A 17,851-nucleotide genomic window follows, 5' to 3' on the forward strand; every position below is an offset into this window, starting at 1 on the left:
TTATCTTTGCGTCTCCAAACTACTTCACAATTAGATAATTTGGACCCATGCGGAGGACCCCGGTTATGAATGGGTGCATCTCTCTCCCCCCCCCCCCCTCCCACACAAAAGTCCCGCCTCTTCCGTTCCCGGAGACGGACCAATCAGCGGCGCCGGTGGGCATCGATGGGACTGCGCGTCAGCTGCCGTCGTGTCGGGATTGGAATGTTACGGACTCACAACCGGGGACGAGCGAGCGAGCACTCCGTAATTGGACACTAGGAACCGAGGAACCCCGTCCGTCCGCAACATTTCCTCCGCTATCCGCCGGGCGTTTGTTTGCCTCGTGTCGGACCGGAGAACTTCGCGTGCTTGCGTGGCTCCCACCCCGTCGGTGTGTTTTTTTTTTGTTTTCTTCTCCCCTCCCCTCCACCACCTCCTCCCCATGTTCTATCGGCGCGTACGAGGGCAGTGTGTGTGGAGGTTGTGATACACAAGAAGAGAAATGCAGGGATTCGTCCGGTTACAGTTGTACCGCTGAGCTGCATCGCTAAACCCCCCCCGGCTTTTTTTTTTTTTTTTTTTTTTTTGGTGTGTGTGTGTGTGTCTTTTTCTTCTTCACACGGGACCATGGAGTGATACAAGAGGGGGGGAATAGGACGATTTCAGCCGGAGGAGGAGGAGGCATTTGGATTCGAGCGCGGCGGCCGCACCGACGGGGTCTTTACGCTCCCCCTCCCGGTCAATGTGTTCCCGAGTTTAACGTCCGAACCGGGGTAGACCTTCACCCCGAATCTGGGAGAGCCTCGGGGACCCCTGCCGCTGCTCGTCCGGGGGGGAGAGAGGGAGAGAGGGAGAGAAAGAGTTCCCAGACGGCTGTCGGGGACAGTTGTTTTTCTCCCCCGTCTGAACAGCTCCACACGGGCAGCCCGGATGAGGGCGAGGAGCCGCGCCGGGGAAGAGAGCCGCCGCCGCCGCGTGTGATTGTGTCCGAGTGGGTCCGGCCAGCACGGAGCTTTTATTTTGTATTATTATTATTAGGCATGCGATATGGTGAAACTCTACAGAAGAGGGAGAACGGGAGAGTACTTTTAACACACACACGCACAAAAAACACACAAACACATCGCCCACATGCACTGGATCAATTGCTGGATTTGGGAACCGAATACGCAGACGGGGGTTTGGGGATCCGTGGAGGCTGCCGGAGGATGGAGCGGTGTAGCCGGGGTTGGTGAGAGCCTCACTTCGGGCCACTTTGCTTTTTTTATTCCCAAACAAGTCGCCCCCGTTGCCAGGACACATGCAGGCCAAAAAACGCTACCTGATCCTGCTCTCCGCCGGCGCATGTCTGCTGCTTCTCTCCTACCTCGGAGGGGTCCAACTCCCGGCGGCGAGCAGGAGCCGGCATGACCGCAGCCGGACCGGGTACCGGCCCGACCAGCCTTGGCCGCACTTCTCGGACCCGTTACACCTCTTCTCGCCCTGGGACCACACGGACACGGAGGAGTACAACCTGCACATATCGCCGCGGCAGAAGAGGGACGGCAACGCGAGCGTCTACAAGGGCAAGCGGTGCCGCGTGGACTCCTGCTTCGATTTCGCGCCGTGCCAACAGAACGGATTCAAAGTGTACGTGTACCCGCAGCAGAAGGGGGAGAAGATCTCCGAGAGCTACCAGAACATCCTGTCGACCATCGAGGGCTCCAGGTTTTACACCTCGGACCCCGGGCAGGCGTGTCTGTTCATCCTGAGTCTGGACACTCTGGACCGGGACCAGCTGTCCCCGCAGTACGTCCACAACCTGAAGACCAAGGTGCAGAGCCTGCCGCTGTGGAACGACGGGCGGAACCACCTCATATTCAACCTGTACTCGGGGACGTGGCCGGACTACACGGAAGACCTGGGCTTCGACATCGGCCAGGCCATGTTGGCCAAGGCCAGCATCAGCACGGAGAACTTCCGGCCCAGCTTCGACGTGTCCATCCCGCTCTTCTCCAAGGAGCACGCGCGGACCGGCGGGGAGCGGGGCTTCCTCAAGTACAACGCCATCCCGCCGTTTCGCAAGTACGTGCTGGTGTTCAAGGGGAAGCGCTACCTGACGGGCATCGGCTCGGACACCCGGAATGCCTTGCACCACGTGCACAACGCCGAGGACGTGGTGCTGCTCACCACCTGCAAGCACGGCAAAGACTGGCAGAAGCACAAGGACGCGCGCTGCGACACGGACAACGCGGAGTATGACAAGTAAGTCGGTTGGTTTTGGGAAGGGGGGGAAGTGAGTCTCTTTTGATGCTCTCAAACTTTTGACTGGAGCTGTCACACCCCCAACACAGTGCCTTGTTGGTTGTCACCGCATTTATTTATTTGTGCGTGTGTGTGTGTGTGTGTCGCCATGTCTTCCCAAACTGAACATGGCACCAATTATATAACTCTTTATCAAATCTAGACTCATAAATGGCAGCGTTAACCTATCAGCCGCCAGCGAATGGGAGCCTTTGTGAGGACCCCCAGCTACGGGGTCACGGTTAACCAAGCTGCATGTGGCCCCACTACCGGTCTAGTTCTGGCCCTCCGTGCTCCCTTTCAAATGCGGAGTGAAAGCTCTCCAGCCAGTCTTATCAGCTCCCTGGATAGCCCTCCCCTTCCCTCCTTTCCTATGAAGGAATTCGCCCCCCTCTCCCTCCCTCCCTCCTCCTCCATCACCCTCCACCTCCACTCCATGGGACCACTGTGGGCCCCCTCACCAGAATAATGCGGGGTCACATTTGAACTCCGTACCCTTGCAGATCGGTGCAAAAGAAGGGAAAAGTGGTCCAGGTGGGAGCTCTTGCGCGAACACTGCTCTGCTCTGGTGACCTTGCAAAATAGGTCAAACAAAAAAACCAAGGCGAACCCAGGGAAGTTTGTGCGCTCAGCGGGCGTGTGAACGAGTTTGGTTGAAAGTAGGAAGTGATTTAGTGCAAATAAATCAGCCGTAATAGGTTCATTATCACCTTCATCCCCGAGCGTTAGTGCCATCCTTCCCACTTAGCCCCCGGGGCTAGTTGATTACCTCTAATTTTTGGAGGTCTACCGTTATGTCAAGGTGGTAATTAATGATCCCCCCCCACTCCTCCCTCGGGGATCAGCAGCTGCAGCTGAGCGCTGGCTATGTTTCAGTAGCGAAGGCGCTTGTTGTGTGAGGTTTACGCAGAGAACCCCTCTGTCAGGTTCACTTCTCTGAGTGACAGCGGTTTGATCTGCGGTTATCGGCCTGTCCCGTGGATCCCGGGCCTAGATGGACTCGGACGTTTGTTAACAGCACTTGTCGACATTGCGTTTGTTTCCCTGTATATACATACACACACACACACACACACACACACACACACACACACACACACACACATACTTCATGTCATCCTGGATGGGGAAAGTTAACCGCCACATATTTCCATGCAGGGTGGGGTTTAACCAAAGGCAAGTGGAAGTTACTCTTATTGAACTCAAACTGAACTCTAAAACATCCCCTTTTTGATGTGGGGGGAAGAAGGAGAGAAAAAAAGCAGCTCTAACAAAACTTTACGAGCACACACTTGTCTATCCATCCGTCATTCCTTCATCCTCGCCGTCTCCCCGGATGCCTTGGGCTCCGGCGTCACCTGGAGAGATACGCCATCCATTATCTGACATTCCAGTCGCCACCGGACGGCCCACCGCCGCTCCGCTCACAGTGCAGTCCCCCCCTCCCACCTCGCCCGGCGGATCAGGCCCTCGTCCCTCCGTCGTCTCTGGAACGTATCTCGGTGCCTCGGTGAGTTCAGGGAACCCGAGCTCTCTCGCGGCCCGCTCTTTCCACTGCAGTGAGCTTCACGGCTGATTTAGTTCTGATCAATACCACCCGCCGCCTGTTAGTCATTTCATTTCCAGCATCGACGCTGCATTTGATTTCTGTCCCCGCCTCAAACTCCACGAATCCATTTTCTTCTCTACGCAACACTTTTACTGCACTCGGCATGCTTATTACACTTCGACCACTTCTTCGTTGTTTCTGTGTTTGAGAATTGAGGAGGCTGCTTCTTTTATTTATTTTTTCGTTAATTTAGATTGCTATCTTACTTTGGCACCTGGCAACACAGTGAAACTAATAAAACGTAAAGCCCCTTCCTTTTTTCCCCGCCTGTTGTGATTTAGCAGCCTGTTCAGATTTAATCAAAGTGATGCCTTTCATTTGAGTATAATGCAAACCCCTTCGGGTGCCAGCCCCGTGCTTTTGCTTAAAAACCCTGACGTAGCTCCCTCGGGTGCACGGGATCCACATGTAGCCCGGTTGGTGTTGGCGCTCCGTTTTCATGAGGCGGGAGGGCGGACAGGCGATGCCCCGCGGGGAACGCTGTGGTGCAGACTCAGGAATGCACACACACACGTGTCAGAGCAGCTGTTTTGCGGCTGAGGAGGGAGCATCGCCAAGGCAGGCAGGCCGGCCGGGCTGAGCAGTGTTACACGTACAGACCTGGATGCTCTTTGAGGGGAGCGTAACGTTTGATTGCAAAGCGAGGGACGCGGGGGGCGCTCTGGCCTTCTCTTCTCTCGCTGTCTACGGTCCGCACGCATCCACCCGCCGACTACAAACGCACTCCCACACATGCGCTCTGCCACGGCGGGTGGCCATGCTACGTCCAGGCTCACCTTCGCCTCGGGACCTTTGACCTCGTTGCCTTGCAGAGGAATGTTGCTTTACAAAGGAATGCGGCAGCAGCAGGAGGGAGGACTGGTAGCCGGTCTATAGGCACTTGAATCAGCTCCCACCCACACACACACACACACACACACACACACACACACACACACACACACACACACACATAAGCCACGCTGCGTGCATTTATTCAATTGATTTTCTTAGCTGCAATAGCTTTCAATTGGAGTCACTCCAGTCCACTTCCATGGCCAAGCGCTGATGAAAGGCCCCATTCACTGCTACATTATCCAGTGAGTTTTCAGCACGGCTGACAATGATCCTCCGCAGCGGACAGTGAAAGGCTGTTACAGGCCCGACAATTGGGGGGGGGGGAAGCGCGACGGTAGGCCCCGTGGTGACTAAACCTCCTTTTCTGGTGCACACTCACTTTTTCTAGATCCGTAACAGTTTCCAGCTCCTCGTGATCTCATTTTGTGGGGAATTGACTTCTCCTTATTTCTTAAATAGGAAGTCCCGTTTGTGGACTTCCCCGTTTTGATACTTAATCACTTCCGGCGCTGAGATTTCGAGGTTCTGTGTCACCTCGAGAGGGCAGAAGGCCGTTCACATCCCCTCTACACAAAGACTTGCTTACTTCATGCATGTAGCCCGACGGTAAACCCAGGGCGTAAGTACAGCGAGCGCTCCATATTCTACCGGCGGGCAGATTGTCCTGCAAAACTGAAAAGTGTATCAAATGTCACGAGTGGCATCATTATAACTGAAGTATTCCATTAAAGGCCGGCTGCACACATACTTTTTTGTTTGCTCGCTGTTAAGCCTTCCTCTGGCTAACAGCAGCGTCATCATCCCCCATTTAATACTTAACCAGCATTGTTGGCACGTATTGACTTTGTACTTTAGCTACTTCACTGGCAGCCGCCGCTCAAGGTCACCCGAGGGACTCAAAGAGAGTGGTAGGGCGGTTACGGGAAGTGTGTGCGTGTGTGTGTGTGTGTGTGCGTGTGTGTGTGTGTGTGTGTGTGTGTGTGTGTGTGTGTGTGGAGGGGGGGTTAGAAAATGAGAAAGTTAAGAGGAGATGCAGAAGATGCCTGGAAGTGGGTGTGGAAGGAGATGAAGGAGAAGAGCAAGTGGGTGTGAGATTGTGTGATAATCGTGTTTTGGGGTGCACTGCCCTCCTCCTTCTTCTCCATTAGGACTCAACGACGGTAACTCCGAACCAAGCGCCGCAGCACTTTCATTTACACAACTGTGTCATCGGCAGAATTCCTTTTTTTCCTCCTCCCCCACTTGAGCAAATCCTCTCACAAGCGTGACGAGTGGTCATGAGAAGGAGGAAAGAGGCCCGTCATCCCTTTTTGTTTTGTTTCCACGTCTCCTGTTTTTACTTTCCCATACCTTCCCTCCCTCCCTTCACTTTGGTTCCTTCTTTACTTTCCCCTCCCTCTCTCCCAACGACATGGAAACACTGATGTGATTTAGCTGGAGATGGCTCCCCGCCACATTTCCATTTCCCTTTTTTTTCTTTTTTTTCCTCCCCCTTCTTTTAATGACGAAGCTGCGGTTGACATTTTGTTGACACGCTGAGAGGCAGTAGCTGATCTGGGCCAAGTGAAGAAAACCAGCAACACTTCCTCTCCACCTTATCTCAGTCAAACACTATTATGAGTGGGAATACCGGCATCCACCTGAACTCCAGCGCGGCGGCGCCTGATAGCAGACTCCTTGTCGGAGATTTTGGAGAGCGCCGCAGTCACGTTGCCATCTCGCTGGAGAGGGGCGTCGCTGCTCCCCGGGTTGCCATTGTTTGTGTTTCGGTGGTCCAAATGAATAAATCATGAATATTTCATGATTGCCTGCTCTGCCTTTTTTAGATAACGTCCCAAGCTCGTGACGGTGCATGTTAATGATATGATGAGGATAATAAGTTTAAACGCAGTGCGTGTGGGGACAGATTTTAGGCGCGTGACTTTTTATCTTATCAGGCCATCTATACATCTCTCATAACCCCCACCTGACTTTCATTATCTCTGTCTCTCTCCGGCCTCATTTTAACCGTCTCGTTTGTGCTTTCCAGTTGCGTCAGCCTCGTTTCTTTATTTTTTATCTGGGGCGAGTCACTGTGTCACCGTTACATGAGAGAAGTCAACTTGGCAGTATATATATATTTTTTTGCCGTGGCTCCCGTCCGGCGCGGCGTCTGTTTCTTCCATAACTTGTGTCTCTCAGCAGACACAGTCTCTGGTGATGAACTTAAGTGAGGGAGTTACGATCTTTTTGCTTCTTAATCATTTCCTCTTTTAGGGTTTTAGCACAATCATCTCATCTAAAAGATGACAAAGAACAGTGTCTTAAAAATATATAATCATACAAATTCAATTTGCAGTGATACGAAACAGACAAAAACACAGCAAATCCTCATGTTGAAGGAGCTGGAGCCAGAAAACATTTGATATTTCTGGCTTGTTAAACGACACAGGCCGTTTTTAATCATTTTAGGTATTGCTGTGTCTCGATCTTATCATACCTTTTGTATTATTTATTTATTTGTTATGGTATCGATCATGTTCTCGATTAACTGTTCGGTCACACAAAAAACGTCTCCAGATCCCAAGTCTTCAAATGTCTCGTTTTGTCACCAGCTTTCCAAAATGCCACAAAAAACCCATTCAGTTTACTGTCGCAGCCGACTGAGACGAGCACAAGACATTCCCATCTGACACGCTGCAAATTATGGGCTTCTTTGCTTCAAGAGTCAGTTGCACAATCAACCGATGATCAGAACTGTTACAAGTAAGCTGTTCATTTATTTTCTGTCAGTCAACTACTCCATTAATCTTCTAATCATTCCGGCTCGACTAATCTCTGATCGGCATTCAAGTTTGAGTTGTTTTCGTCTGTGCGAGTTGTGTCCCTCTGTGGCTGCTCATCCATCCATGTCTTTGTGTGTGTGTGTGTGTGTGTGTGTGTGTGTGTGTGTGTGTGTGTGTGTGTGTGTGTGTGTGTGTGTGTGTGTGTGTGTGTGTGAGAGAGAGAGCTTCCCCGCGTCTCAGTCTTTGTCTTCTTGTGTGTATGTGTGTGTGTGTGTGCACGTGCAGGATGACCGGGGTCGAGACCCCGCTGTCTGTCCCATCGCTGAGTGACGAAGGCAAAGCACTGACCCACATTCATTGAGGGATTACCAGCACAGCCAAACCGCCCCTGGCTCAGAGGTAGCGGCGGTCGTGGAGGGGAGGAAGGACAGAACTGGGGGGGGGGGGGGCATGAACTTGTGAAACCCAGTACCATAACCCCCTCCCAGGCCAGCTGCCGGCTAGTTGGCGTTGAGATTGATCAGCTGGGAGTGTCCCCACCACACACACACACACACAAACACAATAAATCGATGAGAGGTATTAGCACAGCAGTGGGCCGGCCCCCCTGGAATCATTTCCTCTATCAAAAGCTGCCCACTTGCACCCGTTTGGAGAAAACAGCTGGCCCGAATGCTTGTTGTGCTCGCCGCGGCGGTAATTGAAAGAGTGAGTGAATAACAAGGCATCAAACCTCCGTCCCTCCCGAGAACTGTCAGGAAATGTTTTAGAGGGATGCATTTATAATTGGCACCAACACCCTGTCACTCTTGAAGTGCCATCATCCTTAACTAGCGCCGATACGGCGATGTAGGAAGTTTGCTCGCGGACAGGTAAGTGAGCAGCAGGCAGTTTGTTTTGAAAGGCTCTCGACAGCGCAAAGCAGAGAGGAGACGGAGGGGAAGCCGATCGGGTTCTTGTGAACTCAATTAAACCAGACGTGTGTGTGCGACTGCCTGGCCGAGGCAACAAAAAAAAAAAGTGCTGATCAGGGCTGATGAGGGATGAGGGGACGATGTGGCTGCTGTCTGCAGGTTCTGAAGAGCACGATGAGTTCTGACATCTGTCTTTTTCTTTTCATTTTATGTTGAGAGACAAAGTGTTAACAAAAATCAAAATCTCTGCTTTCCTTTCCGTGGCAAGGGGCATGCTGAGACAGGGGGCAACGCTGCTCTGAGCGCACTCTGCCATTCCAGCATTCCCGCGTTCAGCTGCTGCAGGGTTTTGCAATTGGTCTCCATTGTTGTTGTTGTTGTTTTTTACCTGAAAGCGTCCAGAACATGTGTTTGTCGTCCACACATTGTGATGCCGTACATGCAGAGTTGCTAGTTTTAGGAACGGTAGAATATTCTCACAGCTTAGCCTGCTTCAAAGCCACAAGACTTCAAAAAAAACTTTAGTTTTACCTGAGGGAACACAGGAGTTGCTGGTCTGCCACTGCATCGATCAGTTTGTCTGTGGGACTTCCCGACCCGAACGAAATCAGGAAGTCACACAAACTTGGCTCTGGTGCTTCTCCAAACTTGGACGCGGTTATGCACAATTCACCGACCATAGGGAAGTATACGTGCTGTATATGGAGCAGCGTCGTCATGCAGAAACCTACAGCAGGTCACTTGGGACAACGTTTCCCGAAGCGCTAGGGGGAAAATAGCATTTTGACGCTTATACGTACCGACCAAAATGTCAATGTTTGCGTTTGAATACATAAGAAACACCCGTGGGGAAACGACAAAATGGTGGCTTTGTCCCTTTTCATGAATGACTCCCAGAGGTGTGGAGCACCTGACCAGGGTTATCAATGAGGGGCAGTGGGCAGAAACTCCAGCCTTTATATATCTTCTGTGATACACATGCAGGACTCGCTGCTAATAAAGAGATCTGCACAGACTCATCGGTGACGGCAGTCGTCGCGGACCTCGCCTCCTGTGAGTTCCGCGACTCCCTCTGAGAGTTTTACAGCAGCTCCGCTGGGAAAAAGGAGGAGGAGGAGGAGAAGGTGGTTGTGGGGTAGTAGTAGTAGTAGCTACTTTTTTATGGCAGCTTTTATGGCCCCAAGAGGCCGTTCAGCGAGCACCTACTACCGTCACTTCAATGGGGACGGCAGATCGTTGACGTCAGCTTCCGCGTTGACCTTCCTCCGCCACAGGAGCGAAAACAAACACTCAACCCCTCGGCTGGTATTCATATTTAAATAGTAATTGGTAAAAGGAGGGGGGTGGATCTGAGTAAGGGTAAAGAGGAGGAGGTGAGGTGGGGGAGTTGAAGAGGGCAATAGCTTAAAAAAGCATTATGTCACTGAAGAATGTGTGCCTGGCTCAACGTTTAAGGGGCCAGGGCTCGGCGGAGAGAATGGGGGTTTTGTTGGAGCAGATCTGGCTGCCTGGCAGGCTGATGGAAGAGCTCTTTACCCCGTCTAGTTCATCATGCTTTATGGCTCGCTTTGACTTGCACTCATGTGGGGTGTAAAAGTTGGGGTTGGCCCCCGGGTGCTCCAAAAGGGGTCCTATTGTGCCAACGTTTGCTCTCTTTCCAGAGGGATCACTTGTGCCTTGTTGACACCGCAGCCTCCCCATACGGTCTCCTTTCACTCCCTCGTGTGTCACTCCCTCTCCACCGACCCTGACTCTCCCCGCCCGCCTTGGCCTCTCTTCCTCGCTCGCCTCTATACCGCAATGGACTCCGGCGGCTACAACGGGCAACAATGGCCGTTCTCGCAGCCCCTGCCATCGACAGCCATGTCCCGGTTTGGCAGAGTCCACGGCCCTTCACGGATCGGAGGCTGAGCCAAATCTAACTAAGAGGGAAGAAGAGGTGGAGGAGGAGGAGGAGGAGGAAGAAGGCATCTGGTCTCACCGAGGCGAGTCTCGGTGTGCCCAGAGCGTGGGCGTGTGATTGAGCGGATAGAGGAAGGAAAGAATCTTTTTGGTGTTCTGCCGATTCTTCCCAGTTTCCGCTGACAGTTTGTTTGCTGGCGTTCATTCAAGAGCTTGACGGGGCCTCCTTTTCACCTCAAGGAGAAGGATGGTTGTTTTTGGGGCGGTCATGTAGGACAAAGTGCGGCTTCTGGTGGATATTTAAAATTGACGCCCCCTCTCCTTCTCTACGATTTCTTCCTGCCTTTTCTTCTCCTCGCTATTCCCAACTCACAATTTCCCTTCTTCTCTTTTATGTCGTCTCTTCTTCTGTCTCGCACTCCCACCGCCTGAAAGAGCCCACTTACTCAACTCTTTAATTCTGCATGCATGTGGAAAGGGTTCTGAAAAAAAAGAAGCTTGCCAGCGTTGGCCCCTCTGGACCATCTCATTGCGTCATTCATGGAAACATTTTAAGAATAAGGGCATTTCTTATGAGTCATTTCCACAGTGGTTTGGTGGCATCTTTCCACAGCAGTTACGGATATATATATATATATATATATATATATATATATATTCCTGTTTAGCTGATATTCGACTGCCTTTCTGTGGCTCTTTCGCCGAGCAGCAGGACAATCTTCCTGTTTCAGTGGCTTTACTTTTACCCTGCTGCCTCCTAACTGGTCTCTATCCAACCGCATCCCTGCTATCAAAGCGCCCGCCCCCCCCAAAAAAAGAAAAAGAAAAACGAGGAGAAAGCGCTTCGGTGGGAAAAGCCAGTGATCCCGTCAAGAATCGGAGGCAGTGAGGTAAAGGGAGAAGAGGAGAGCACCAAGACGACAGGGGGATTAAAGATGGAAGACCTTGTAGCAGAGCATCCCGCTATGTTTAGCAGCTCGACGGTGTGCGTTTCCTTTTTTCGCGGGGGTTGAATTGAAGTGTTTATTTCCCCCGGAAAGTTGTGACAAGACAGCACTTTGTTTTTCCAAAGCGTCTGCATCTTGTTTGCCTCCGCAGCTCGCTCGGCTCCCCGGCTGTCTGAAGTGAGACAGGTGAACGCGGCGAGGAGGGATTCTTCCAGATGCTTCGGCTTCTGAGTCGCCCGTAGTCGGGTTGTAACGGCGTCTGTTGTTAGACTGTGCGTCGCCACGTCCCCCTTACTGTACATGCAGCCGGGGGGACAGACGCGTCAAGCCAGCGGTGGCGGTGCCAGAATTCTTTTTTATGACGGATGTGCCAGTTGCAGCTTGTCTGTGAAGCGGCAAAATTCATGGGACCAGACTTAATTGGCAATATTTATTATTAGCCACGGTTGAGATGCACTTTCATCTTCCCGCTCTGTAAGAGGGCTTGAGTGGCCATCAGTTTGAGAGTTCCTGTACCAAACACAAATGTAGGAATGGCACGTCCAAAAAGGATGCGGGGGTGGGTTTTTGTATCGTTCGAATTTATGCCAAATTTGCCCGTTTTTAAAACCCTCACCCTAGATGACTTTAAATTCTTCAGGAAAGTGACACCATGGCGTATGTAGAATTATACAAAATTAGATGCGTCTTGGTGATCTATTGAGTGGCTGCCAAAATTGAACTGTTCACTAGCCATTTGGGCAATGGACAAAAAAGGTTTTAAATAGTGAGATTTTAGCGAAGATGCATGTGTTTGGGACGTAGAGAGCCACATCTGGATAAATGAGGCTTGGGTAATGTATGTAAATGGATATTTTGATACTTTGCAGTTGTTAAACCTGCCCACCCCCCCATTTACTTCAATTCACAAAGGACGTACTCCTTTTTCGGCCGTTCTCTGATTCACTTTGTGGAGGCATTCTTCCTGACTTCCCACTTTGAGTATCTGACACACACACACACACACACACACACACACACACACACACACACACACACACACACACACAGTCATATTGTGGGTGAAGTATTCCTTTAAGAAGATAATTATAAAATGTATGGAACTGGATAAACCAGTACCTATGGCCTTTCATCACAATCTACTTAGTCCAAAAGGGCCATTTTCCCCCTCATTATTATGTCTGCGCGTATGAATTTCAAACGCCTCTATCTCTCTCTCATGTCCGTGAATTGTGAAGAAGATGGCCAAAATGATTTTTCCGGAGTGCGTTTAATCAACAGCGCCGGCCCGCCGTGTGATCCACTCAAAGTGTTTTTTAGTGTCATCGCTTCTATATTGAGGTGAAAAGTCAAATTCTCCTCCGGTTTCCCAGACTGTGTGTGTGTGTGTGTGAGTGTGAGTGTGAGAAAGGAAGCTCTTCTATTTGCTCGTGGGCCCGGTGTGGAGTTTGTGGGGTATCTGGTGACTGGAGACTATTTGCTCACAGCTACATAGTTTGCTATCTTTAAACACACACTTATACCCGACTGGGACCTTCTTATTTTTCCAGGAGCTTAAGAAGAGCATGAGCTAATACTCTCTGAATATACCTGCTATTTATTGCATGTGTGTCACCTTTTTCCTTTTTTAGCGTGTGTATTTTGTCTCGGACAGTGGAGGAAGCCCCTTCCCTGTCTGAGTATCTGCAAAGTGTTTGCACTGTAGCCGACAAGGGGACAGACAGAAATCCAGACAAGTACGTGTTAGGTCTGATCTGTGTGTGTGTGTGTGTGTGTGTGTGTGTGTGTGTGTGTGTGTGTGTGTGTGTGTGTGTGTGTGTGTGTGTGTGTGTGTGTGTGTGTGTGTGTGTTAAATCGTGCATCGACGGCTACATATGTGAGTGGCTGTGCAATGCTGCCGGGCCTGCGCCTGTCCCCTTTAGCAAGGTAGCGCTGATTCAGTGGCGCCTTTTTCCATTCCCCTTTATTTTTTATTTTTTTCTACCACTTTCCTCAGTGAATGCTCGTCTTTTTAAGCCGACGGGCAACCCTCCCCTGGCCGGCTCCTTCCTCCAGGTGTAAACACACACACACATGCACATACACACACACTCAGCAGCATCTTGTTTGGCCGACACCCGGCGCTCGCTCTAACTGTGGCCGCTCATGTGGAACCCCCAGAAGGTACAAAACATGAATTATGTATCAGCAAGAGTTATTTTTTTCTTCATGTCTTTTTTGGGGTGGGGGGGGTCTTCATATTAAGTAGCGTGTCCACATATAACCATGCAGACGTGCAGTGCAGCACAGGCCATACCATCCTCGTAACGGGAACAGTCATGCTCAGGATTTCATCAATATTTTCACCAAGCAGCACGCTTTGGACTTGGAGAGAATTTCATTTGAATTCCATCCAGGATCAGAAACTGACCTTGAAGGTCTGTTTTTTTGAGGGGGGGGGGGGTTGAAAGCTGAGTGAATTTACCGAGTTCACACGGTCGGAGGAGCAGAGGAGATTCATTATTCAATAAATTGCATTTAATGTGGAGGATGAAGCGAGACCGAAATGAGCCTCAAAAGCCTGGCGGCATCTTTGGATGCTGATAAGCTTTTAGGGGCCGACACAGGGGAGTTTTTTTTTTTTTTGGGAACTGGAACAGACGGACTACATCAACTCCCCCCCGAACCAAAAAATAGATGCATCGCTTTGCATTTCCCAGCTGCCGTATCTTTTGGGACGGCCATCTAAGGGCTCTGTCATTTTTGTCGCCGCTGCCAGATCTGCAGTGCGTGTTCCGTTTTAAATCCCCCTAAAATAAATCCGTAACTCTCCCCCTCCCTCCCAAAAAAACAAAATCTTAAGCATCTCCTTTTCTCATTCCATCTATCGTAAGAACTTGATCCGTACCACTTGCATATCTTGACTTCCTCCATGGTTTGATCAGAGCCCGTTTCCCCTCGTTGATGTTGGTGATAAAGACGTCTCCGCAGCAGCAGCGCTTGTGTCAGGCCTTTTTCTTTAATACAACAAATCCCATTATAACAACTATTACTGCGCATCAGACGCCGGCATGGTCTCTGTGGTGCTCGGAGAGATGAAATGGAAGAGGGAAAGCCACTCTGTTCTGTGAAGCCTCTCGTAGATTTTGCACCCCGTCTGAACCGATGGTCGTCGCATCTGACACGTCTCCTTTTCATGTAGCACGCGCGGCGCCCTCATGGAGGATTGCTGGTGCACGTATGCCTTACAAACAGCTCGGCGCAGCTGGGATCAGAGTCCGTGCTCTGGGCACGCTGCCCTCGGAAAGTCCACACGGCGTTTACAGAAACAGAAAAGGCTGCAATCGTCCTCGTTACAAGTTGGGAGTTTGAGGGCTTCTCGCGCCGTAAAAAGCGTCCGCACCTTCTCATCTAACCACTTTCACCAGTGTGAGACCACGTCTTCTTCTCCCTTTGACTCACAAGCTAAAGCATAGCTCCTTTACAGTGTTTCTTTTTACTCCAAAATGTTTTTTAAAGAAACTCTGCCCCTGTTTTTATATATACAGTATACACAAATCTGCTCTGTTGAAGCCAATTCACATGCAACACTTCAATAAATAAAGGTTAGAATGGATTTGTGCAGGCCGAGGACCAACTACCCAGAATCCTATTGACCCAGAGGTGAGCTATATTGTTTTATAGCCTGAGCTACTGTGAGGATGTTTATGAGTGGGTTGCATGTTTCCATTGATAAACAGTTACCTAGTGTATGTTGAGGGCTTTTATTGTGAAAGGCAAGGAAAGAAGGCGTGGTACCGGTATGAGCTGCGACAGAGCCTCAATGTCTTGTACACTATAGTGAAGGCTTTGACTAGCTGTAACTAACGTTATTGGTTGATGCCTTTTTATCTTGTTCCCGGAGGGAAAAATGACTTTGCTTTCTCGCCGCGTAGCCCAACAATTGCGTTCCCGTGTGAAAGTCCTCGTGACACAGGCGACAGTTCGACAAAAATATATGAACTTGCAAATGAATGGCTTTTTTCAGAGGGAACCAGACGAAAGGCTCGCCTTTTCTGTTCAGTTTTTCAACATGGCAATGTTTCCGCCAACTTCATTAGCACTGACAACCCTCACCGAGGGGACTTTGCATACAGGTCGTGTCGAGGTTAGCTACGACACTTTAACCGTACATTTATGTTGGAGTGTGTGAACAGAGCAGAAAAAGCTGTGTCAAACGCTCCCTGTTCATCAATAAGATATGGATATGGATCAGTGGAGACAGTGTTGGTGCCTCATCCTGTACCGTCAATAATGTATTAAAACATCTTTTATTTTTCAATGGAAAATTCGCCATATGTCCGAGTTGGGGTCAGCGCCATTTTCCAAGCTAATCGGATTGAAAAAGGCGCCATTTAGCGCCGGCTAGCTCGTCTATCTGCTAATCACTTCAACGCTGCTAACATCACCCGACGTCTTGAGGGGCGGCTGCATTATACATTTTTACCACTTCACAGAGTGTCAAGTCAAGGTGCACTCAGGATGCATATTTTATACGCTGCACTTTCACATTCTGGTTGTGATTTTTCTTTTTTTTTTCAAGAGCCACAACAACAATGTTTTTCACATAACTTTTCTTCATTCAACCTCATAATTTAACTGTATTTTTATATCTTCACTTTTTCTTCATGTCACTTCCTGTTTAGACCTTGAAGTGTGTCTTCCTCCTCTCCTTCTTCTTCTACAGATCAGACTGTTGTAGTAACCGCTCTGCCTAGTTAAAGATTGTCAGATACCATTACCCAACGTAACCTTTATCAAGGCCACATGTGTCAGGCTGTCGCTCCTTATCAGTTAGTTACTGCACGGATGGATGCGCATGTGCACACACACACACAGACACACACACACACACACAAAAAAATAAACACAGATTAGAGACAAAAAACCCGGGCTGCCAATGAAAGGCCTGTCCATCGTGCCAAGAGCAGCTGGACACTGTTACTGCCGCTGAGACCCCATCCTGTTTGGAGGTGAGCTCCTCATTGGATGGCCAATCTCTCTGTTTCTTCTCTTCTCGGTTGCGGTGACATTTCTCATTACTGCATGGTAATTCATGCTCTTATTTGCTGGCGTGACGACGAGGGGGTAGATTTGTGAGCCTGCATGTCTGCGCACTGAACCGTGTGAATGTGAAAGATCCTTTTTAACTGTACATGAGACCTTTCGGTACGTGATCAAATCATGTTTAGTCCCCTGTTGTTACAGAGCACTTACCATCTCAGCAGAGGGCCCTTCCCCTCAGGATGTGTTTCCCTCTCAGGAAAGTTTCTCTCATGGCAAAACGAGCTTAGAGCCACGAAAGAACCTTAATAGGTTGTGTTAATGGTTCAGTTAATAGCCAATCAGACGGCGGGAGCACATTAAGCATTTATGAATCAATATGGCAATCACTAAGAGCATGAAAGGGTAATGTCGGGACATTCATCAGTGGCTCTGTTGAAACATGTCTTCCAACAGAGTTGGAGTAATGATCGCGAAGATTTTCATTTCATGTGGAGATGAAATAAAAAGTGCAATGTCCCATGATGCTTTAAACACTGCCAGGGATTCTACCATCAGACTCTGTGGAGGGACATTGAAACTTTTCTTAATGCAAGACATCTAAATGTTCACATTTAAAGACGAGTCAGCTGACACAAATATTCCACTATTTTAGCTCCTCCACACGGCTGAATGGACGGGTTTGCAGAGATGTGGGGTGGGAGGTGTGAAGTGGCACACACACTCTGCAAACAATAGGTGTTGTGGCTGCAGGAAGGAAGGTGAACGTGTTTGAATCAGAGAATGACTGCAGGGGGAAATGCCCAAGCAGAAGCCGCTGACGGTCTCTTCTTCTTAACCAACTGCTTTATGCTCGCCGTGCTTTCTCACGCACGTTCTGCGGTTCATGCAGGAAAATAAACACGGGTTAAATGACACTGTCATCTCATAAAAATGAATAAATATACATATATTTCCTGAGGCACATTTGGCTGTTTGCTCTCCCTTTTATTTGTCATAACCGGTTTGCCACTGATGGCAACCAATTGGTTGACATTGGCAACTCTTATTATAGAGCCCCGAATTATATTCAACTTTTCCCAAATATGCGAAACATAGCTGTTGACTTCCAGCGTGTTCAAAGTATTACAAACCGGTATTAATATTATCTTTTTTGGCTACGGAAAAATGGGGGGATGTGCTTCCCTTTAGAACTCCTCCATTCACTATTGCTTGTATCCTTGTTGTGCATTCTGGACAAACTTTTATGGAGTTTTCGTCTTCATATCTTGCTAGATTAAAAAAAAAAACCTGACCTCGCGACACCCTCTTTATACTGTCACGGTCACAAGCTTCCCAGAAAAACACACCCAATTACATTATTATTATTTTTTTCCCGGAGTGTTCCGCTCCCCTATTCTCCTCCCATCAACCTCCTCCCACCTCTCTAAGTGGAGCTTGACTTGGTGGACGCACTTGGTCGGCGCGCAATTATGTGACGGGGAAAAGGGAAAGTGCGTCGGGGCTGGAGATAGCAGAGTGGCCCCTGACGATCCCGGCCTGATGGAAGAACATTTGTGGCAGTAATTTAGCACATGGGCGCTTCCGCTG

The 17,851-nt window shown here is 49.7% G+C and overlaps 1 protein-coding gene across 1 annotated transcript in view; it reads left to right on the plus strand.

The window, feature by feature from the left end:
* Nucleotides 1-1,282: 1,282 nt before the first annotated feature.
* Nucleotides 1,283-17,851, plus strand: part of ext1b (exostosin glycosyltransferase 1b) — a gene marked incomplete at both ends in the record, with an annotated part of 100,699 nt that continues 84,130 nt past the window's right edge. Inside the window, one exon of the mRNA XM_079231996.1 lies at nt 1,283-2,226. Within this exon, the coding sequence (XP_079088122.1) occupies nt 1,283-2,226 (944 nt within the window). The remainder of the gene's footprint in view (nt 2,227-17,851) is intronic.

This window comes from Taurulus bubalis (assembly GCF_910589615.1).
Source record: "Taurulus bubalis genome assembly, chromosome: 16".
NCBI lineage: Eukaryota > Metazoa > Chordata > Actinopteri > Perciformes > Cottidae > Taurulus > Taurulus bubalis.